The sequence below is a fragment of the Dendrobates tinctorius genome, unplaced genomic scaffold (genome assembly GCF_039654945.1).
Source record: "Dendrobates tinctorius isolate UK_male_01 unplaced genomic scaffold, ASM3965494v1 ptg000129l, whole genome shotgun sequence".
In the NCBI taxonomy this organism is placed as follows: Eukaryota; Metazoa; Chordata; class Amphibia; order Anura; family Dendrobatidae; genus Dendrobates; species Dendrobates tinctorius.
Window position 1 is genome coordinate 20,972,166 of NW_027361797.1, and position 24,053 is coordinate 20,996,218.

Here is a 24,053-nt window from a genome sequence, read left to right on the forward strand (position 1 = left end):
AGGGCATGGCAGAAGTGGGGGCTGGCATCCAAGAGAGAAAGAAGCCCTGTGATGGGCTAGAAAGGGCGCGCTGAAAAGAGCGCGCTCAGGAAGGGAGGAGGGAGAGCAGAGGAATTCCCCGCGCTGAGGGGAAAGTGAAAGTGCCTCCCACCCTGACGGCGCCGCAGCCCCATGCCCGACATACCGCGCTAAGGATGATCTGACCAGGTCCTGACGCTGCGGTGAGTGAGGGGATCCCCGTAGACTCCCTGGCTAGAGCAGGGAAAGTGAAGGAAGGCAAGCGGCTGAGCGCACGACAGGCAGAAAAGGGCGGGAGATTCAAACTTGTGGAACTGCAAAACAAGGTCCCTTCTTCTCCCATGTCACTGGAGCTTATGCGGGGCCGGAGGGAACGTACAGGCACTTACCTGACGTCCCAGAAGAGGATGACCACAGGGGCCCACGGGGAAACGGCAGGCCGCTGGGAGGGGAAGGAGTCCTCTGTACCCGCATCCTGAAAAAGACGGCTTGAAACACCTGCGATCGCCGTCTTCCTCTCAGCCCTGTCCCGAGAAAGGGGTGAGGAGGGGGATTCGGCAAGGACCAGCCACCTGTCCGTAACCCTTGTCACCAGAAGGTGATAGGGAAAAGTCCTGCCTGCGGTACTGAGAGTTGCGATGTGGGTGACACCACACTGCTCGCTCAGCCGCATGATATGGGAAATCAGAGTGATAACTATACCGTTTCCCGATGGAAAAGAACCTAAAAGAGAAAAGAGGGAAAAATTAAAAAGTTCAAACTAAACCTGAAAGGAAAATTGGATTAAAACTGCGGATCTGGGGAGATCCCGGTCCGCCTCCTACAGACACTAAGCACAAACTGAGGTGCTTGGTGCCTGTCGGTGGGTGTATACTGCCGGGGAGGAGCTAATTTTCTTGTTTTTGCATAGTGTCAGCCTCCTAGCAGCAGCAGCATACACCCATGGTATTCTGTGTCCCCCAATAAGGCGATAAAGAAACACTGTTTACCTGCAGATATAGGGATATTCATTACAGTGCTGTCCAGCTGTCTAACTGAAGGTGCGGCTATTGTGCCAAAATGAGCTTATTTCCAACCGGGCACTGCCGGCTTTCAGTCAGAGGCGTGCAGAGCGGTTACAGTCACCACTCAGGGCACAGCACTATACTGTGAGCATGCCTTGTCGCTCTGTGTCTGGTTTTACACTGTTGCACTGCAAATCAAAGTGCCGGGACGTGCACACAGCTGCCGCTCACAGTATAGCGCTGTGAGCAATGACTTTAACTGCTCTGTGCACGTCTCTATGACTGAAAGCCGGCAGGACCCGATTGAAAATAAGTACATTTTCTCACAGTAATGGAACTTTCAGTATGACGTCTGCACAGTATTTATATGCTATTCACCAGTAGATTGTTGCTAAATAGCATTTTTCGAGCTTATCGGGAACCCTTTAAAGAATAACTTTTTTCTGTCATAAATCAATAATGCACATCAAAATAAGCAACTTTGTAATATGTCTTATCAGAGAAATCAGATTCTGTTCTTCCTAGATTGATTTTTTTTTTTACTCGCAATTCATAGGTAACATTTTTATTCCATGAAGACGTTATTACCTGTGAATTGAAACTTTTGGGAATAAATGATCCGTCCGGGAGGAGAAAAAAGTGAATTTCTCTGATAAAATACTCTGTAATAGATCTTTTTGTTTTCACGTGTACTATTGATTTATGGAAGAAAAAAAAATAAAAAATAAACACTGGTTACTTTCAGGCCTGTACACAACAAAAATGATGCAAGTGATGGTGTTAAAGAAAAAAAAGTTTAATACATGTGCAAATAAACTGGACTAAATTACAAGTGACCATTATAAGGCACTAGGATTTATACTGGCTCCAGACACGTTGTTACACTTTCTCTTGATGTTGAAGCAAGATCTGATTTGTAGAGCGGCCATCTCCTTCATTTCACAAAGTCTGAAAGATAAATGAAAATGGTCACGCTAAGGGATTACCTTGTGGAAGATACATGTGTACATTGTGCAGTCAGTAGACTGAGGGCTGTTCTCTTGGGGAGCATTCTCGTTGCGTTTATGCACCCGTTCAGTGGCTCGTGCCGGGGCTTACATCTGAACCCCCCGCAAAACGGGATTCGGACGTATGTGCTGACAGAGCTAAAAGCACTTTGCCATGCATAATGTCCATCTACTAGAGAAAGACCCCCCACCCTAGACACAATCTACCAGATCTGGGTGTCAATCTCCAGTAGATGTTTACAGTGGGGCAAAAAAGTATTTAGTCAGTCAGCAATAGTGCAAGTTCCACCACTTAAAAAGATGAGAGGCGTCTGTAATTTACATCATAGGTAGACCTCAACTATGGGAGACAAACTGAGAAAAAAAAATCCAGAAAATCACATTGTCTGTTTTTTTTTTCATTTTATTTGCATATTATGGTGGAAAATAAGTATTTGGTCAGAAACAAAATTTCATCTCAATACTTTGTGATATATCCTTTGTTGGCAATGACAGAGGTCAAACGTTTTCTGCACAGGAGAGTGCACGTTCGCTATGTGGGCGCCATTATAGTCCATGGCCCCGTCAGTGCATATGTCTGAATCCTGTTTTGTGGGGGGGGGGAAGGGGTGGAGTGGAGGAGTTCAGATGCAAGTCTTGACAGGGCCACCGAACAGGTGCCCGAACACAATGTGAAGACACCCTATGTGAATGTGAAGGGTTCTGCTATCGGCAGGACCCTTAGGACAGACTACCATTGATCACGTTTCTTCTGCTCTTTTCCATCTATATAAGCTCTCGATGAGTGCTATGTAATGAGTAGACATATCAATTATGCCGATGCTTCAGTGGGACCTGGAATCATTTGATCGCTGATCATCTATGGTGCATAGCAGATCCAAGTCTGCTATGCAGTGTCTTCTGCCACTATAGAGAGAGGTCTTTCCAATAGCCTGGGCCCTTATGGATGGCTACTGGAATACGGACGGGCTAAAATAATGGTCCCCCCCCCCCCCCCCACAGTGGTAACGAACAGGCAGGGCGCCACATTATTACATAACTCACCCGCTGGAAGAGCTGCTGGGACAGAAAGCGAGAGGCTGTCTTTCCCACGTTTTGCTGGCCTCCATTTTTACAGTGGATATAACCATACAGATTTGCCGATTGGAGAGAAATGCCAGCAATCACTAAGGCCTGGATGGAAGAAATGGCTATTAATAATTACCAGACTTTTTTTTCAACTCTATTAATGTCTTTCTTTTGTGAGTACTATGATTTTACCATGTCTGGATCAAAGACCCTATGGTGCAAAGATCATTCTCCCTTGGGGAAAGAATAAGCACTAGTGATGAGCAAACGTGCTCTGATAGGTGCTTACCGAGTGACTTCAGCGTGCTCCTATAGCATGTTCAAGTCCCCACAGTTGCATGTGCAGGAATTGTCTGTTTGTTAGCCAATCCCTTCATCTACTCCAGATTTCGAACAACTGTGGGGACTCAAAACAATATTCGAGCACGCCGAAGTCACTCAGATAGCACCCGAGCATGATCACGTAACACCTTCTCCCAGCACGTCGCTCATCACTACTGACCACACAAAGGTCTATCTGCTGCCAGAATAGACATTGTTACCATGTTATACAACCATGCTTAGCTCTCTTCTGAGGCAACCAAAATTTCATGTCTGGAGTGGGGCTCCTAATGTAAGTTCCCTGCCTCTAGTAGTATACTCACTAGCTGCCGTCTATCATCTGGTATCGGCGACGTTTCGGTCTTCCGCGGTTGTGTTTGCTGGGCGATCCAGGAGTCACCGCTTAGTGCAAGTCAAGCAGAACAACGATCTCACAGACTTACACTGAAAGCTTGTGGTTACAAGATCAGGACTGGAGCAGTATCGGGAAGAGCTGGTAACAATAATACTAAGGTCAGGGAAATTATAATAGTGGCACCACTCCAGTGCTGAAATAAAAAAAAAAAAAAAAAGTGGTGCTTTGACATTTCAGCATGAAAACAAGTTATGTGTCTGTGCTTGAGGACAGGGAGACCTAATAATGAGTGGTAAGGCACACAGTGGCCCACGATCCTCTTTCTGGAGCACATACCAGCCATTTTAACTTCAGAGAAAATAATGTGCTGAAGAAGAACACAGTCCAGATCATGGGGCAAATGATCAACCCCAACCAGAAGATCCGAGCTTCAACTTCTGTGGATGTGGAGTTATTGGCTGGAACCTGGAAAGAAAAACAGGTAAATGTGTTGGCCAAAGAACTACAGTATGAAATGTAAATGATCATTGGCCCTCATCCCCCCAACTCCCCAAAAGATCTGCCATAAATGTCTGATTGTTGGAACCTGTGACCCTGTTCTGACTGGTGTCGCTGTTCAAATGGGACTGGGGATCCTTGTTTGTAAGATAGGTGGGATCTGCTAAAATCAAACATTTATGGCATATACTTAATTATTTTACTAGTTTATATAGCACCATTAATTCCACAGCACTTTAAAGACATCATTACTGTTCCTTTAGGGCTCAAAATCTAAATTTCCGATCAGTATGTTTTTGGAGGGTGGGAATAAACCAAGGCAAACATAGGGAAAACATACAAACTCCTCGCAGATGTTATAAGATTTGAATTTTGGCTATTGTACAGGTGGATACAGTGTCATAGCCACAGTGCTAGGCAAAGGCTCTCAGTATGTACAGCACCCTGGGACCTGCGTCCTATCCACAGGTCTGAACTTAGAGCTGTATGTATGCAGCGCCCTTGTGTGTCCGTACAGTGTCATGTCCACAAAGCTGAACTGCACAAGGATCTCTGCATTTACTGTGGTATATCCACAAATCTGAACTTCTCACCATGTGCAGCGCCCTCAGGTGGTGTACAGTGTAATATCCACAGCTCTGAACTTCTGGGCTAGGGCTCACACCATGTGCAGCGTTCTCAGATGGTGTACAGTGTAAGGCCTCTTTCACACTTCAGTTTTTTGCATCAGTCAAAATCCGCCAAAAGGACGGATGGCGGATCCGTTTTAGTACTGATGACAACGGATGCCACCCGTCTGTTTTTTTTGACGGATCCGACAAATGAACAATTTTAAAGGAATCGCAGCCTGGAAAAAGAGAGATTGAGAGAGAGAGAGATTGAAAGATTTTTTGTCCAGCACCCAGAAAGAATTTCGGGTTAAATGAGTGTCTGGAGGATCCGCCACAGAAAAAAACGTTGCAAGCTCCGGACAGCAACTTTTGGCGGATCCGCAAAAAAAATGGATGCAACGGACGGCAATCCGTCACAATCCGCCAATAATGGAAGTCAATGGGGAAAAAAACGGATCCTCAAAAGAAAATTGCGGATCCGTTTTTTTCAAAACCTGGCGGATTGTGACTGATTGTAAAAAAACTGAAGTGTGAAAGAGGCCTAACATTCACAGGTCTCATCGTCTGAGCTAGGGCTCTCCGCATGTGTAGCGCCCTCAGGTGGTGCACAGTGTAATATCCACAGGTCTGATCTTCTGGACTAGGGCCCTCAGCATGTGTACCGCCCTCAGGTGGTGTACAGCATAATATCCACACCTCTGATCTTCTGGACTAGGGCTCTCCGCATGTGTAGCGCCCTCAGGTGGTGTACAGTGTAATATCCACAGCTCTGATCTTCTGGACTAGGGCTCTCAGCATGTGTAACGCCCTCAGGTGGTGTACAGTGTAATATCCACAGCTCTGATCTTCTGGACTAGGGCCCTCAGCATGTGTAGCGCCCTCAGGTGGTGTACAGTGTAACATCCACAGCTCTGATCTTCTGGGCTAGGGCTCTCAGCATGTGTAACGCCCTCAGGTGGTGTACAGTGTAATATCCACAGCTCTGATCTTCTGGACTAGGGCCCTCAGCATGTGTAGCGCCCTCAGGTGGTGTACAGTGTAATATCCACAGCTCTGATCTTCTGGACTAGGGCTCTCAGCATGTGTAACGCCCTCAGGTGGTGTACAGTGTAATATCCACAGCTCTGATCTTCTGGACTAGGGCCCTCAGCATGTGTACCGCCCTCAGGTGGTGTACAGTGTAATATCCACAGCTCTGATCTTCTGGGCTAGGGCTCTCAGCATGTGTAACGCCCTCAGGTGGTGTACAGTGTAATATCCACAGCTCTGATCTTCTGGACTAGGGCCCTCAGCATGTGTAGCGCCCTCAGGTGGTGTACAGTGTAATATCCACAGCTCTGATCTTCTGGACTAGGGCTCTCCGCATGTGTAGCGCCCTCAGGTGGTGTACAGTGTAACATCCACAGCTCTGATCTTCTGGGCTAGGGCTCTCAGCATGTGTAACGCCCTCAGGTGGTGTACAGCATAATATCCACAGCTCTGATCTTCTGGGCTAGGGCTCTCAGCATGTGTAACGCCCTCAGGTGGTGTACAGTGTAATATCCACAGCTCTGATCTTCTGGACTAGGGCTCTCAGCATGTGTAACGCCCTCAGGTGGTGTACAGTGTAATATCCACAGCTCTGATCTTCTGGACTAGGGCTCTCAGCATGTGTAACGCCCTCAGGTGGTGTACAGTGTAATATCCACAGCTCTGATCTTCTGGACTAGGGCCCTCAGCATGTGTAGCGCCCTCAGGTGGTGTACAGCATAATATCCACAGCTCTGATCTTCTGGACTAGGGCTCTCCGCATGTGTAGCGCCCTCAGGTGGTGTACAGTGTAATATCCACAGGTCTGATCTTCTGGACTAGGGCTCTCAGCATGTGTAACGCCCTCAGGTGGTGTACAGTGTAATATCCACAGCTCTGATCTTCTGGGCTAGGGCTCTCAGCATGTGTAACGCCCTCAGGTGGTGTACAGTGTAATATCCACAGCTCTGATCTTCTGGGCTAGGGCTCTCAGCATGTGTAACGCCCTCAGGTGGTGTACAGTGTAATGTCCACAGGTCTGGTCTTCTGGACTAGGGCCCTCAGCATGTGTAACGCCCTCAGGTGGTGTACAGTGTAATGTCCACAGGTCTGGTCTTCTGGACTAGGGCCCTCAGCATGTGTAACACCCTCAGGTGGTGTACAGTGTAATGTCCACAGGTCTGGTCTTCTGGACTAGGGCTCTCCGCATGTGTAACGCCCTCAGGTGGTGTACAGTGTAATGTCCACAGCTCTGATCTTCTGGACTAGGGCTCTCCGCATGTGTAGCGCCCTCAGGTGGTGTACAGTGTAATGTCCACAGGTCTGGTCTTCTGGACTAGGGCTCTCCGCATGTGTAACGCCCTCAGGTGGTGTACAGTGTAATGTCCACAGCTCTGATCTTCTGGGCTAGGGCTCTCCGCATGTGTAGCGCCCTTAGGTGGTGTACAGTGTAATGTCCACAGCTCTGATCTTCTGGACTAGGGCTCTCCGCATGTGTAACGCCCTCAGCTGGTGTACAGTGTAATGTCCACAGGTCTGATCTTCTGGACTAGGGCTCTCCGCATGTGTAACGCCCTCAGCTGGTGTAGTGTAATGTCCACAGCTCTGATCTTCTGGACTAGCGCTCTCCGCATGTGTAGCTCCCTCAGGTGCTGTACAGTGTAATGTCCACAGGTCTGGTCTTCTGGGCTAGGACTCTCAGCATGTGTAACGCCCTCATCTGGTTTACAGTGTAAAGGCCCTGTCACATACAGCGATATCGCTGATTTTGTGACGCGCCAGCGATCTCGCTGTGTGTGGCACGCATCAGCGACCGCCCCCGCCGGGTATCACTGATCTTGCAGGAGTGTCCTGAGCCATTTGTTGACCGTTGGTCTCCCGCTGGCCAGCATGCATCGCTGCGTGTGGCAGCGGGAGACCAACGATCATCGAGCTCCCAGCGCTGTAAGCAGACACTGGTATCCAAGGTAAATATCGGGTAACTAAGCGCGCGTCACTTAGTTACCTGCTGTGTACCTTGGATACCAGCTCCCAGCGCGAGTATGCAGTTATCCAAGGTACACAGCGGGTAACTAAGCCACGCGCTCGCTTAGTTACCCGATATTTACCTTTGATACCAGCGTCCTCGCTGGTCCTGATCGCGGCTGAGATCTGCATGTTTGACAGCTCACCAGCGATCATGTAGCGAGGCACCAGCGATCCTGACCAGGTCGTATCGTTGTCGGGATTGTTGGTGCATCGTTTAGTGTAACGGGACCCTTATATCCCCACAGGTCTGATCTTCTGGGCTAGGGCTCTCGCCACGTACAGCAGCCTCTGTGCTACGTTCACTAGTTAAAACATGTATCAAGGCAACAAAATTATTCAGTCATTTTGGCAGGGGTGGCAATATGGCTGTTTCACCTGGTTCACCACATGATTAGGTAGTGATAGGGCGGCCTAATCTACACCACAATGTCGCCATAGGCAGCCCCTGGGTTAGATGTGCCTGTCACCCTGACCAATAAATGGCTAGCCACACTTACTCTCCCAGTACTAGACAGTGGCACATGGTGACGATCATGCTCTGTGAGAAGCATGGCTTGCTCTTACTCCCAGACATGGGACACAGATTTGTCACAACCTTGCACATTACAAGAACTGTGGAAAGCGCTGCGACCCCTCATCCTGTCTCTATACAGCCCAGACCCCCTGCGATCCACTTATTATACAAGTTTACTTCTAAATCCCTTACAATAAAACCTGATCCTGCATTTTATACCACAGTAAATACCTTTTTGGCTTCAAATATCCAGTGACTTTTTCCATCTTCATCAATCTGGTTCCACCAGCGTAATCCAACCAGTAGGCGACCAGTAACGTTCTGACAGTAAAGCACACAACTGGTTAATGTCGTCTTTTACAGGAAACAATGCTTCCTAGTGAATCATTTATGTAAGACTTCTTACAGTCGGGGTAATAAAATTATTCTGATTATCCGTTCTATTCCTGAGCTGAGCCAGTACTATTAATCTGCGTTCACACGTTGCGGTTTTGTTGCCTTTCCGGTCACAGCACTGTTGCTGCAGTTTTAACACAGTGGGGTCGCAACATGTGAACGCAACCTTAGGCTGAATTCAAACGTCGGTGTGTGTAACCGCGATGCCAGGACTTGGCCGTAGGTCTCCTGATCTTAATTCCCCAGTCACCTAGACATACAGTATATGAGGTGGTTGAGTTTGGGTCAGGAGACCTGATGCCAGTCCGTGCACCGCGGTCAGTCCGCATCTGGTCTCAGTACCATTTACTACACTGGAAAAATAGGCGCTATTCACACATCCATCTGGTTTAGGGAGGTTAGTGCAGTCATGGAAACGTTAAGGGAGTAAGCAATAATGACAGATCCTTACCTTAACAGACCAAAAGTCAAAGGACAGGAGAAGCAGGATAGTGACAAAACACGTAACAAAGCTTTTGCTGAACCAGTCACAGAACAAATATGCAACAATAGCACCAGTTCGAAAAAAGAGATGAAAAAATGTGGCCAGAGGATGCCTACGGAGACAACCCAGAAGACTTAAGAGGCAAGCACAGTATTTAGGGTATACAGTACACGTCACAACTTCTACAATCACCGGAAATAAAGGGTTAGGCCCCAGATCCCTAATATAGGTGATAACTTACTGATCATTGGGGTCCCCAGTGGTCCCATGAATTAGCTTATGCAGAGCCCCGCCTATGCAGAGCCCCGCCTATGCAGAGCCCCGTCTTCAAACTCAGCAGAGATGCGGTTGCCTGACTACTTCCAGCAGTCCCACGGACAAGGACAAGAGTAGAGGTCGAGCGATCGCACCACCGCTATGTTTCCATCAGAGATTGGTTCCATAGCCTGGGACTTGAGTCCCTATAGACCTGGGAATAACTCTTTGAGTAAAATAATATAGTGTATTCTTTATCAATGTACGCGAGTGAACACATTTATACAAGCCCCTGTCACTTTTCCTTCTAAGACACACAAGGAGCCATTTTTGTAAAGCGCCTATGTGAAAGAAACCCAACAGAGACCAAACATTGGTAACTTGGGGTGAAAATTGCCTTTTAGTTTTTTTGGGGGTTGTTTTTAAGTTCAAAGGGAGCGTCAGCACAAAATGACCAGTCTAAACCAAGCACCGGTGCGTCCTTGGTGTGGTCGGGCAGTTCTGTGCTCCTTCGCCCTTCACAATTTTGGTGTTACCAGAGTCTAAGGAGGACAGAATTTGATGAAAAACAATTGAATGGGAAGGGGCACTCAGCTGCTTGACCACACCAACAGTGCACTCAGAGCATGTGCTTTGTTTGACCAGTCACTTTGTGCTGGCAGAATCCTTGAAAGAAAGTGTACCATTCCCTTCATAGAGAGTCTTCAGATTACACAACACACAGGCTCTAATAGCAGACATCATAGTATATCCATTAAAGCCCTTTGCCACGTCTCGGTCTCATACCCATGACATCTATGGGGCTGTGAGCATTTGATTTTTTTTTTTTTCAGACCTAGTGGTCCAAGAAAAAAATTGGAGACATGTCCCATTCTGATCTGAGGGTCGGATCAAAATCAGCAATTCGAGACTATGGGTTTGTGAAACAAGTCGACCACAATCTTGTTGACTTCCTGATTTTCACAGATTGACAGAATGGAGAAGGTGGAGAAACTTTTTTGTTTCTCTCAACCTCCAAGAAAAATTGATGCCCAGTGAACCCAGCAGATCGATAGTGGTTTTCCTCTTCACTATAATATAAGATAGGTCCTCCATAGTAAATTAGTCCAGGTGCAAGACTTGCCAAAAGATGTCCACATAGCCTAATGGTGTCCATACACTAATTGCCACTGGGTGTCCTGACACTTCCTTGCATTAGATGTTGGAGGTAGAAGGAAAGGACATTGTGGATTTCAGCATCTACTGCTTTGTTGTGGGAGATAAACCACTAACAGAATTGTTTAGAGGGGCTTGTCCCCCTCAATTAGAAACACATGCACAATTATCTGTACTGGGTGGCAAATATCTGTAGGGGGCCAATATCTACTGGAGGGGACCAATATCTACTGTCAGCTAAGATCCTGAGTCATCACATATCGGTCAGCATTTACTGCACCTGATTTTGGCTTTCCTTAGTGCAAGTTCTTCTTCATTTCCGATATCCAAGCAGACATCCTCGGTATCATCTACGGGAACCTGAAAAATCACACTGCTCAGCAGGAACTATTAGAAAATATAAAGTACAATATACAGTCCAAATTCAGGAAAGTTGCTCACACAAGTCATGAATTTGCCGAAAAGTCCAAAATGGTCTTGATCGAATATTGTGACTGTTGGGGCTAAAAAGTCACAATAGGGCACCAAAGCGACTGCCAAAATGTTGGCGCACGCAAAAACATCCTGGAACTGAGTGGCGCCAAATGTTGTGATTTTGAAAAATCGCAATAGATGAATTGGGTGAAAACATCTGGAACCTCTAAACTCCGATCCATAAAGGGTAAAACTAAAAAAAAAAAAAAGAACAGGTGAGCACATGGGATGTAGATTAAAAACGCACAAATAGAATAATGAATCGGGTCAAACAAAAACAAAAAGGTACAAAACTAGACAAAAAGCAGGCGCAAAGGCAATAATGAAGCAGTAAGATGCCAGGAAGAACGCACTGCATTATTAGAGGGGGCGACACTAGTGTCTAAGGGGGCATTAATAGAAGACACCCAGGGGGCATTATTATGGGTTATGCCCTGGTCACTGACATCCCTCCCTACACCACTCACCATCCCAACCCAAACGCCCCATGATGGAGAAGCCACTGCCCCTTCACTGCCTATGGGACCATCTCCGGCGGCCACACAGACAGTAAATGGAGTTGTGGCACCGTGTGCGGCCACCACTGCATTCTAATGGTGCACTTCAGAATGGGGGGTGGTCCTAATACACGGACCCCCAACAATCACTTATCTTGTGGACTTGCCTCTATAAGCAGTAAATGTTTCAATACATTTGCCATAGTGCCATTACTTTGCCCTCTGGTTATGGCGCCATTTTTTTCCCATTTGCCATGGTGCCACTCTTTTGCCCGATGACTATTGCTCCATTCTTTTGCCCAATGACTGTGGCATCATTCTTTTTCCTGTTGGCTATGGCATAATTCATTTGCCCGTTGGCTAAGGCGCCATTCTTTTGCCCAATTATGGTGCCCTTCTTTCACCCAGTTATTATGGCGCCCTTCTTTTGCCAGGTTATTATGGGGCCCTTCTTATGCCTGGTTATTATTCTGCCTTTCTTATGCCCGGTTATTATGGAGCCCTTCTCATGCCCGGTTATTATGCTGCCCTTCTCATGCCGGGTTATTATGGCGCCCTTCTTATGCCCGGATATTATGGCGCCCTTCTCATGCCCGGTTATTATGGCGCCCTTCTCATGCCCGGTTATTATGGCGCCCTTCTCATGCTTAGTTATGCCGCCTTTCTTATGGCCGGTTATTATGGCACCCTTCTCATGCTCGGTTATTATAGCGCCCTTCTCATGCTTGGTTATGCCGCCTTTTGTTATGGCCGGTTACTATTGCGCCCTTCTCATGCCCGGTTATTATGGCGCCCTTCTCATGCTCGGTTATTATGGCGCCCTTCTCATGCTTGGTTATGCCACCTTTCTTATGGCCGGTTATTATTGCGCCCTTCTCATGCCCGGTTATTATGGCGCCCTTCTCATGCCCGGTTATTATGGCGCCCTTCTTATGCTTGGTTATGCCGCCTTTCTTATGGCTGGTTATTATGGCGCCCTTCTCATGCTCTGTTATTATGGCGCCCTTCTTATGCTTGGTTATGCCGCCTTTCTTATGGCCGGTTATTATGGCGCCCTTCTTATGGCCGGTTACTATGGCGTCCTTCTCACGCCTGTTGGCTATGGTGCCCTTCTCATGCTCGGTTATGCCGCCTTTCTTATGGCCGGTTATTATTGCGCCCTTCTCATGCCCGGTTATTATGGGGCCCTTCTCATGCTTGGTTATGCCGCCTTTTTTATGGCCGGTTATTATGGCGCCCTTCTTATGGCCGGTTACTATGGCGTCCTTCTCACGCCTGTTGGCTATGGTGCCCTTCTCATGCTCGGTTATGCCGCCTTTCTTATGGCCGGTTATTATTGCGCCCTTCTCATGCCCGGTTATTATGGGGCCCTTCTCATGCTTGGTTATGCCGCCTTTTTTATGGCCGGTTATTATGGCGCCCTTCTCATGCTCTGTTATTATGGCGCCCTTCTCATGCTTGGTTATGGCGCCCTTCTTATGGCCGGTTATTATGGCGCCCTTCTTATGGGGGGTTATTATGGCACCCTTCTCACGCCTGTTGGCTATGGCGCCCTTCTCATGCTCGGTTATGCCGCCTTTCTTATGCCCGGTTATTATGGCGCCCTTCTCATGCCCGGTTATTATGGAGCCCTTCTCATGCTCTGTTATTATGGCGCCCTTCTCATGCTTGGTTATGGCGCCCTTCTTATGGCCGGTTATTATGGCTCCCTTCTCATGCCCGGTTATTATGCTGCCCTTCTCATGCCGGGTTATTATGGCGCCCATCTTATGCCCGGTTATTATGGCGCCCTTCTCATGCCCGGTTATTATGGCGCCCTTCTCATACTTGGTTATGCCACCTTTCTTATGGCCGGTTATTATGGCACCCTTCTCATGCTCGGTTATTATAGCGCCCTTCTCATGCTTGGTTATGCCGCCTTTCTTATGGCCGGTTATTATTGCGCCCTTCTCATGCCAGGTTATTATGGCGCCCTTCTCATGCTTGGTTATTATGGCGCCCTTCTCATGCTTGGTTATGCCGCCTTTCTTATGGCCGGTTATTATGGCGCCCTTCTTATGGGGGGTTATTATGGCGCCCTTCTCACGCCTGTTGGCTATGGCGCCCTTCTCATGCTCGGTTATGCCGCCTTTCTTATGCCCGGTTATTATGGCGCCCTTCTCACGCCTGTTGGCTATGGAGCCCTTCTCATGCCCGGTTATTATGGCGCCCTTCTCATGCTCGGTTATTATGGCGCCCTTCTCATGCTTGGTTATGCCACCTTTCTTATGGCCGGTTATTATTGCGCCCTTCTCATGCCCGGTTATTATGGCGCCCTTCTCATGCCCGGTTATTATGGCGCCCTTCTTATGCTTGGTTATGCCGCCTTTCTTATGGCTGGTTATTATGGCGCCCTTCTCATGCTCTGTTATTATGGCGCCCTTCTCATGCTTGGTTATGCCGCCTTTCTTATGGCCGGTTATTATGGCGCCCTTCTTATGGCCGGTTACTATGGCGTCCTTCTCACGCCTGTTGGCTATGGTGCCCTTCTCATGCTCGGTTATGCCGCCTTTCTTATGGCCGGTTATTATTGCGCCCTTCTCATGCCCGGTTATTATGGGGCCCTTCTCATGCTTGGTTATGCCGCCTTTTTTATGGCCGGTTATTATGGCGCCCTTCTCATGCTCTGTTATTATGGCGCCCTTCTCATGCTTGGTTATGGCGCCCTTCTTATGGCCGGTTATTATGGCGCCCTTCTTATGGGGGGTTATTATGGCACCCTTCTCACGCCTGTTGGCTATGGCGCCCTTCTCATGCTCGGTTATGCCGCCTTTCTTATGCCCGGTTATTATGGCGCCCTTCTCATGCCCGGTTATTATGGAGCCCTTCTCATGCTCTGTTATTATGGCGCCCTTCTCATGCTTGGTTATGGCGCCCTTCTTATGGCCGGTTATTATGGCTCCCTTCTCATGCCCGGTTATTATGCTGCCCTTCTCATGCCGGGTTATTATGGCGCCCATCTTATGCCCGGTTATTATGGCGCCCTTCTCATGCCCGGTTATTATGGCGCCCTTCTCATACTTGGTTATGCCACCTTTCTTATGGCCGGTTATTATGGCACCCTTCTCATGCTCGGTTATTATAGCGCCCTTCTCATGCTTGGTTATGCCGCCTTTCTTATGGCCGGTTATTATTGCGCCCTTCTCATGCCAGGTTATTATGGCGCCCTTCTCATGCTTGGTTATTATGGCGCCCTTCTCATGCTTGGTTATGCCGCCTTTCTTATGGCCGGTTATTATGGCGCCCTTCTTATGGGGGGTTATTATGGCGCCCTTCTCACGCCTGTTGGCTATGGCGCCCTTCTCATGCTCGGTTATGCCGCCTTTCTTATGCCCGGTTATTATGGCGCCCTTCTCATGCCCGGTTATTATGGCGCCCTTCTTATGGCCGGTTATTATGGCGCCCTTCTCACGCCTGTTGGCTATGGAGCCCTTCTCATGCCCGGTTATTATGCTGCCCTTCTCATGCCGGGTTATTATGGCGCCCTTCTCACGCCTGTTGGCTATGGAGCCCTTCTCATGCCCGGTTATTATGCTGCCCTTCTCATGCCCGGTTATTATGGCGCCCTTCTCATGCCCGGTTATAATGGCGCCCTTCTCATGCCCGGTTATTATGGCGCCCTTCTTATGCCCGGTTATTATGGCGCCCTTCTCATGCTTGGTTATGCCACCTTTCTTATGGCCGGTTATTATGGCGCCCTTCTCATGCTCGGTTATTATAGTGCCCTTCTCATGCTTGGTTATGCCGCCTTTCTTATGGCCGGTTATTATTGTGCCCTTCTCATGCCCAGTTATTATGGCGCCCTTCTCATGCTTGGTTATGCCGCCTTTCTTATGGCCGGTTAATATGGCGCCCTTCTCATGCTCGGTTATTATGGCGCCCTTCTCATGCTTGGTTATGGCGCCATTCTTATGGGGGGTTATTATGGCACCCTTCTCACGCCTGTTGGCTATGGCGCCCTTCTCATGCTCGGTTATGCCGCCTTTCTTATGCCCGGTTATTATGGCGCCCTTCTCATGCCCGGTTATTATGGCGCCCTTCTCATGCTCGGTTATTATGGCGCCCTTCTCATGCTTGGTTATGGCGCCCTTCTCATGGCCGGTTATTATGGCTCCCTTCTCATGCCCGGTTATTATGCTGCCCTTCTCATGCCGGGTTATTATGGCGCCCTTCTTATGCCCGGTTATTATGGCGCCCTTCTCATGCTTGGTTATGCCACCTTTCTTATGGCCGGTTATTATGGCACCCTTCTCATGCTCGGTTATTATAGCGCCCTTCTCATGCTTGGTTATGCCGCCTTTCTTATGGCCGGTTATTATGGCGCCCTTCTTATGGGGGGTTATTATGGCACCCTTCTCACGCCTGTTGGCTATGGCGCCCTTCTCATGCTCGGTTATGCCGCCTTTCTTATGCCCGGTTATTATGGCGCCCTTCTCATGCCCGGTTATTATGGCGCCCTTCTTATGGCCGGTTATTATGGCGCCCTTCTCACACCTGTTGGCTATGGAGCCCTTCTCATGCCCGGTTATTATGCTGCCCTTCTCATGCCGGGTTATTATGGCGCCCTTCTCACGCCTGTTGGCTACGGAGCCCTTCTCATGCCCGGTTATTATGCTGCCCTTCTCATGCCCGGTTATTATGCTGCCCTTCTCATGCCCGGTTATTATGGCGCCCTTCTCATGCCCGGTTATTATGGCGCCCTTCTTATGCCCGGTTATTATGGCGCCCTTCTCATGCTTGGTTATGCCACCTTTCTTATGGCCGGTTAATATGGCGCCCTTCTCATGCCTGGTTATTATGGCACCCTTCTCATGCTCGGTTATTATGGCGCCCTTCTCATGCTTGGTTATGCCGCCTTTCTTATGGCCGGTTATTATTGTGCCCTTCTCATGCCCAGTTATTATGGCTCCCTTCTCATGCTTGGTTATGCCGCCTTTCTTATGGCCGGTTAATATGGCGCCCTTCTCATGCCCGATTATTATAGCGCCCTTCTCATGCTTGGTTATGCCGCCTTTCTTATGGCCGGTTATTATGGCACCCTTCTCATGCTTGGTTATGCCGCCTTTCTTATGGCCGGTTATTATTGCGCCCTTCTCATGCCAGGTTATTATGGCGCCCTTCTCATGCTTGGTTATTATGGCGCCCTTCTCATGCTTGGTTATGCCGCCTTTCTTATGGCCGGTTATTATGGCGCCCTTCTTATGGGGGGTTATTATGGCGCCCTTCTCATGCCCGGTTATTATGGCGCCCTTCTCATGCCCGGTTATTATGGCGCCCTTCTTATGGCCGGTTATTATGGCGCCCTTCTCACGCCTGTTGGCTATGGAGCCCTTCTCATGCCCGGTTATTATGCTGCCCTTCTCATGCCGGGTTATTATGGCGCCCTTCTCACGCCTGTTGGCTATGGAGCCCTTCTCATGCCCGGTTATTATGCTGCCCTTCTCATGCCCGGTTATTATGGCGCCCTTCTCATGCCCGGTTATTATGGCGCCCTTCTTATGCCCGGTTATTATGGCGCCCTTCTCATGCTTGGTTATGCCGCCTTTCTTATGGCCGGTTATTATGGCGCCCTTCTCATGCTCGGTTATTATAGCGCCCTTCTCATGCTTGGTTATGCCGCCTTTCTTATGGCCGGTTATTATTGTGCCCTTCTCATGCCCAGTTATTATGGCGCCCTTCTCATGCTTGGTTATGCCGCCTTTCTTATGGCCGGTTAATATGGCGCCCTTCTCATGCTCGGTTATTATGGCGCCCTTCTCATGCTTGGTTATGGCGCCATTCTTATGGGGGGTTATTATGGCACCCTTCTCACGCCTGTTGGCTATGGCGCCCTTCTCATGCTCGGTTATGCCGCCTTTCTTATGCCCGGTTATTATGGCGCCCTTCTCATGCCCGGTTATTATGGCGCCCTTCTCATGCTCGGTTATTATGGCGCCCTTCTCATGCTTGGTTATTATGCTGCCCTTCTCATGCCCGGTTATTATGCTGCCCTTCTTATGCCCGGTTATTATGGCGCCCTTCTCATGCCCGGTTATTATGGCGCCCTTCTCATGCTTGGTTATGCCACCTTTCTTATGGCCGGTTATTATGGCACCCTTCTCATGCTCGGTTATTATAGCGCCCTTCTCATGCTTGGTTATGCCGCCTTTCTTATGGCCGGTTATTATGGCGCCCTTCTCATGCCCGGTTATTATGGCGCCCTTCTCATGCCCGGTTATTATGGCGCCCTTCTTATGCCCGGTTATTATGGCGCCCTTCTCATGCTTGGTTATGCCACCTTTCTTATGGCCGGTTATTATGGCGCCCTTCTCATGCCCGGTTATTATGGCGCCCTTCTCATGCCCGGTTATTATGGCGCCCTTCTTATGCCCGGTTATTATGGCGCCCTTCTCATGCTTGGTTATGCCACCTTTCTTATGGCCGGTTAATATGGCGCCCTTCTCATGCCTGGTTATTATGGCACCCTTCTCATGCTCGGTTATTATGGCGCCCTTCTCATGCTTGGTTATGCCGCCTTTCTTATGGCCGGTTATTATTGTGCCCTTCTCATGCCCAGTTATTATGGCGCCCTTCTCATGCTTGGTTATGCCGCCTTTCTTATGGCCGGTTAATATGGCGCCCTTCTCATGCCCGGTTATTATGGCACCCTTCTCATGCTCGGTTATTATGGCGCCCTTCTCATGCTTGGTTATGGCGCCCTTCTTATGGCCGGTTATTATGGCGCCCTTCTCATGCTCGGTTATTATGGCGCCCTTCTCATGCTTGGTTATGGAGCCATTCTTATGGCTGGTTATTATGGCGCCCTTCTCACGCCTGTTGGCTATGGTGCCCTTCTTTTGCCCGTTTTTCCTGTGACTACAAGGTGACGTGCACATTTGCTGCAGTCAGTCACTACTACAGAAAGCGTTTCTGCTGCGTTTTCCCTCCTGAGATCACTGAGGTGGGGGAGCAGAGCGCAGGGATCACAGTGAAGTGAACAGACCCCAGAGCTGATGTAGGACGGAACCATTCCAGGCGGGGGTGCTGCTCCTGTTTTATAGGCCCTGTTACACCTCCCCTGCACACAGTGGTGACGCCCCGTGTTCTCACGTCCCTGGCTCCTCACTGTGTCTCCCCCTTGTACAGCTGCCTTTCCGGGTGTCAGGGATCCGGGTGAGGCGCAGCGCTCCCACATTACCTGCTTCATCCTCTCTGCAGTCACACGGCCTCTCCTCTGTTGCTATGGGAGCCTGGGCGGGTACTGTTGTTAAGCAATGTCCGTCTCCTGATTGGAGGAGGCAATGTGACTACTCATACTTGATTGGTGCCGGCCTTCCCATGTTTTCAGGCTGATAATGGCGGCCGTATTAGAAGTGGGCACTGGCAGTAAGCGTCGATACCCCCTGATGCTGGAAGTGTCCTTCTGCCACAAAGCGGCTGTGGGGAGAGAGGTCAGGGAGCCCGACACCTTCCTAAAGCATTACACCAGTAACATAGAGAGATGGAAGAGGTCTCCATAGCAACCAATCAGGTCCCAGCTCTTATTGTCTTAAAGGGGCTGTCCACTGGACCATTGATTGCACATGATCAGCTGATATGAGGAAGTATTCAGGTACTGTGCAGCCATGAAGTATGGCAGGCACCATACGACACCCCTGGGTGGGCCCCTGTACCACACCGAGGCTAGGGGGCACGGGTGCCACATGGGTGAATGGGCCTGGGGCACAAAAGTCCTGGCGTTAGCACGGTCGGGCCTTTTATTGCCCAGCGTGCCCGAATGTTGCCCCTCAGATCATGCGGGAGGACCAAGAAGCCCCTGGCGTTTGCGATGGACAGCCCCTCTAATTGCATGCCACAATTTCTGGTCAGGGTCGCACCGTGGCCTTAAAGGGGTTGTCTCACCAGTTGATATGCCACAAATGTCCCAGAAGCCTGTGCTGCAGTCCGGGCCCTATAAGCCTGAATTTCTCCAGGGTATGTACAGTCTCTAGAAGTTACTGCAATTTTTCCGGGTAAAGTAGCGAGTCACCCTGTAGTTTTTTGAATAATAAAAACCTTCTTTTATTAGTGGCGTGCGCTATCTTTTAGCGTGTTCTTTAGCTTTTATTTGTAATGGGATCAGCTGGGGATGTGATCGGAAACTCAAACTAATGGGGGCAAGACAATAGTAAAAGTCCTGTGACTATGCGGATAACCAGGAGACAGTGTAAAAAGCTCTGCAAGTAGCCACTAGATGTCCGTGTATGCGAGTGTGTGATAAACGCTTGATGGATGGAAATTAGGTTGAACCTGACAGTCATTGGCAATAGACAGGGAGAGGACTTGACTTTTTTGATTAGTCTCCCATGCGGCTCGTTCCCCGACACCTTCATGTTTTTCTTTGAAAATCTGCAGCATTTCAGAGTCAGACATACCTGACTGAGATCATACAGCCAGTGCCTGAGACATGCTGCACCTGGATCGAGCAGCATGATTCAGTTGTCAGGTTCCCTTTAAAGGGGTATTGTAAAAGTAATCTCTTGATCAGCTCCCATCTGTGCAAGCACACAGCTCCAGCCAGTGAGAGCTATGATTAGAACTGCTCTGGGAAGGAACAGATGCTGGGGGGTGGTAATTTTGCACAATTTATAACATCAGTTTTTATCTGGTAGGGACGTGAGCAGATAACTGCTGCATAGAAATCAATACAGGAGAGAGCTGGAATATAACTACTGCGCTCTTCCAGCCAGGCCCTAAGCAGCCACTTGTGGCCAAGCTCCACGGAAACAGCTGTGCACTATGAGAAGTAAAAGCTCTCATAGCAAGAGAACGTAAGCAGATAGAAAAAGCAAGTCGGTTGCAAACTTGCTTATATTCATGCTGTCTAAGGACTGATTCACACATCTTGATATTTCCGGTAATGTAAAAAAAAACTGTATCGGAGCTATCAGTGTCCATGTGTATAACACTTGTGGCAACCGTGTGCTGCATCAGTACCACACATACCAGAGCCTAGGAAGCAGCAGTACTGTTCGGACTGTTCCCCAGCGCAGTGTGCTGAAGACGGTTCTCATTCTCCCATGCTCGCGCTGCAATCAGCATGTGCAAGGGAGAATGTTGAGAGTTGTATTTAACTGATTACAGCGAGAGCAGGTGGCGGCTGATGGGAGTATTAGCCGCTGCCTGCACTATAAATAAATAGTTTTTAAAAATCGGCATGAGTTCCCCCCTCAATTTTAACAACCAGCCTAGCTAATGCAGACAGCTGAAGGCTACTAAGATGCCATGGATATTGCCCCCCCCCCAGCCTAAAAATAGCAGCCCGCAGCCACCCAGAAAAGGCACATCTATTAGAAGCACCAGTTCTGGCTCATAGTTGTGGGGTTGATGTCACCTTTGTATTGTCCAGTGACATCAAGAACTAAGGCGAGAGGTATGGTGTATTGTTGTTTTTTATTTTTGGTTTATTACAGATCGAGGGCTTCGGTGGAATTAGGCAAGGGGGTAAGTAAGGTTTAATTAAGATTATTAAAGGAGTCTGTGTCATTCTTTCAATTAAAGGACTTTTTTCTGGGTGTGTTTTCTTACAATGTGACTATGAGATTAGTAATGGATGGGTGTCTTAAAGACGCCTCTACATTACTAAGACGAGGGCATGATGTCACCTGGAAACCACTTTTAGCGCAATTATTAGAAAATGGAAGAACCACAAGATGACTGTCAATCTTCCTTGGTCTGGTGCTTCATGCAAGATCTTGCCTCGTGAAGTAATGATTCTCAGAAAGGTCAGGAATCAGCCCAGAACTACACAGGAGGACCTGGTCAAAGACCTGAAGAGTGCTGGGACCACAGTCTCAAAAATTACCATTAGTAACACATAACACAGCTTGCTGTCATGGATTAAAATCCTGCAGGGCACGCAAGGTCCCCCTGCTCACACCAACTCCTGTCCAGGACCATTTGAAGTTTGCTAATGACCTGGATGATCCACAGGAGGCATGAGAGAAGGTCATGTGGTCAGATGAGACCAAAATAGAACTTTTTGGCATTAATTCCACTTGCTGTGTTTGGAGGAAGAAGAAGGATGAGTACAACTCCAAGAACACCATCCGAACCATGAAGCATGGTGGGGGAAACATCATACTTTGGGGGGTGCTTTTCTGCAAAGGGGACAGGACAACTTCACCGTATTGAAGGGAGGATGGATGGGGACATATTTCGCAAGATTTTGGTCATCAACCTCCTTCCCTCAGTAAGTGCATTGAAGATGGGTTGTGCCTGAGTCTTCCGACATAACAATGACCTGAAACACACAGCCAGGGCAACTAAGAAGTGGCTCCATAAGAAGCATTTCAAGGTCCTGGAGTGGCCTAGCCAGTCTCTAGACCTAAACCCAATAGAAAATCTTTGTAGGGAGCTGAAACTAAATGATGTCCAGCGACAGCCCCGAAACCTGAAAGATCTGGAGAAGATCTGTATGGAGGAGTGGGCCACAATCCCTGCTGCAGTGTGTGCAAACTTGGTCAAGAACTGCAGGAACCGTCTGACCTCTGTAATTGCAAATAAAGGTTTCTGTACCAAATATTAAGTTCTGTTTTTCTATTGTACCAAATACTTATTTCATGCAATAAAATGCTAATTAATTATGTAAACATCATACAACACTAATTTTGTTTTTTTATAGCTACCACAGCCTATGAAAGAAGGTTTTCTGAAATGGAAGAACCTATTTAAAGGGATTTTCTGGGCACACATATTATTAAACAGTACTTGTCATGTCCTCAAATGCTTTTACCCTGCAGATATTGGGTTAATTTGCAAAGAGTTCTAAAGCTATGTGGCCACCGCACTGAAGGCTCGGCTACCGGGAGGAAATTAAAGTTTCACAGACAAAACCAAATCCTCAAAAAGTGTAAACAATTCAAATTTGCATCACAGGAATTACACTTCATATAAAACATTACTGGTTAATTTTTACATTCTTACAAAGATATGCTATTGTACCACGGAAAAAAACAGACAAACTCGGACAGAAAAATTGAGCACAAATAGTGTAGAGAGGGGTTCTCACTGATACCTTGAGCAGACAGCTGCCAGTCAATGTGCCAGGGCAGGGCATGCTTACAGATTTCATTCCTATGGGGCGGCCACAAATTGCCAGAGCCCGGTTCTCAAGTTCTAGAACTCCATCTCAAAATTGCTAGGGGTCACAATGGTCACACCCCCCCAGCGATCAGTATGTTATCCCCTATGCGTGAATAGGGGATAACTTACTATCTTGGCAATAATTCTTTAAAGGGGTTAACTCAAATTCTTAAAGATTAAACTTTTTACTGCATTTGTCATCTTTAGCAAGGCATTGACTTGCCTGCAGATTGTTGGGGGGTCCTTATTCTTGACCCCTAACAATCATGCAATAGACTCTTCAAGTATTGCACAGCTTAGCAGACGGCGCACACCGACTAGTGTATAGATTCAATAGAAAACCTGTACTCCGGTATGTGTGCGACCAATACAGGAGTTGCGTACTCCGGCCTCAAGGGTCTAGTGCGTGGCCAGTGGGGGTCTCATGACCCAGAACCCCAATGATCTGCAGGCAATTGCCTGCTAAATATGAAAAAAAACTTTAAGTTTAGTTACTCTTTAAATAAATAACATTGCAAAGTGCTTGTATAAAAGCATTGGTCTGACGGAACTGTAAATCTTCAGTAGCACAATGCCCCCTGCACGCAGAAAGCCAAGTGCTAGGGGAGCAGTTTGCTCCTGAAAAGAATACACAAGAACAACACTTGAGACTTTACATTTATATGGTTATTAGAACAGGCTGTTGGGAGTAGAGGGGTGCACAAGGGAAGGTCTATTATTGCTCTCATGATGTTTTACTAGATTTCAATTTGTCACATGCACTTTTTTTTTAAGAAGTTTATAGGGATTATATCAGGATACTAAATGGTTAAACTTGCAAAGTGCTTATAAAAAAAACAGCAACTGTGCAATTTAGTTTTTATTAAAGATCATCTCCACTCTCAAGACAGATCGAATTTGATGGGAATATTCTTCAGGCGGTGCCTGCCCTATAAATAAATAAATACATTTGAAAAATGATGTGAGTTCCCCTGTATTTTTGATAATCAGCATGACAAAACTGAGAATTCGGACTGCAACCCTCAGCTGTCAGCTTTATCGTGGCTGGTTATCAAGAATACAGGGGTCCCCTCAACGTTTTGTTAAACTATTTAAAATAATTTTTGAAAAACAGCATTAGGTCCTCCCCATTTTTGACAACCAGCCAAGCTTTTTTACAGGGATATGGTACCCAGTGCCCAGAGGACAGTCTCCCCTCCGGATCGTGGGTACCATCCG

General features: G+C 48.0%; 1 protein-coding gene across 4 annotated transcripts; it reads right to left on the reverse strand.

The window, feature by feature from the left end:
• Positions 1–1,797: 1,797 nt before the first annotated feature.
• TVP23A (trans-golgi network vesicle protein 23 homolog A) lies at positions 1,798–19,112 on the reverse strand. Of its 4 annotated transcripts, none has more exons than XM_073542843.1 (8): positions 18,910–19,084; positions 11,164–11,389; positions 11,003–11,082; positions 9,280–9,424; positions 8,664–8,753; positions 4,110–4,238; positions 3,074–3,202; positions 1,798–1,970 (listed from the first exon to the last, which is right to left on the reverse strand). In XM_073542843.1, the coding sequence occupies exons 2-8, from the start codon at positions 11,170–11,172 to the stop codon at positions 1,962–1,964; spliced, it is 591 nt and encodes a 196-aa protein (XP_073398944.1). In that variant the 5' UTR covers positions 11,173–11,389; positions 18,910–19,084; the 3' UTR covers positions 1,798–1,961. The 4 variants fall into 4 exon arrangements, 2 of the variants coding, with proteins under 2 accessions (XP_073398944.1, XP_073398945.1); XR_012219858.1 differs by lacking the exon at positions 1,798–1,970 and adding an exon at positions 3,742–3,966 and having other exon boundaries at positions 18,910–19,112; XR_012219859.1 differs by lacking the exon at positions 1,798–1,970 and adding an exon at positions 3,742–3,911 and having other exon boundaries at positions 18,910–19,107.
• Positions 19,113–24,053: the final 4,941 nt, after the last annotated feature.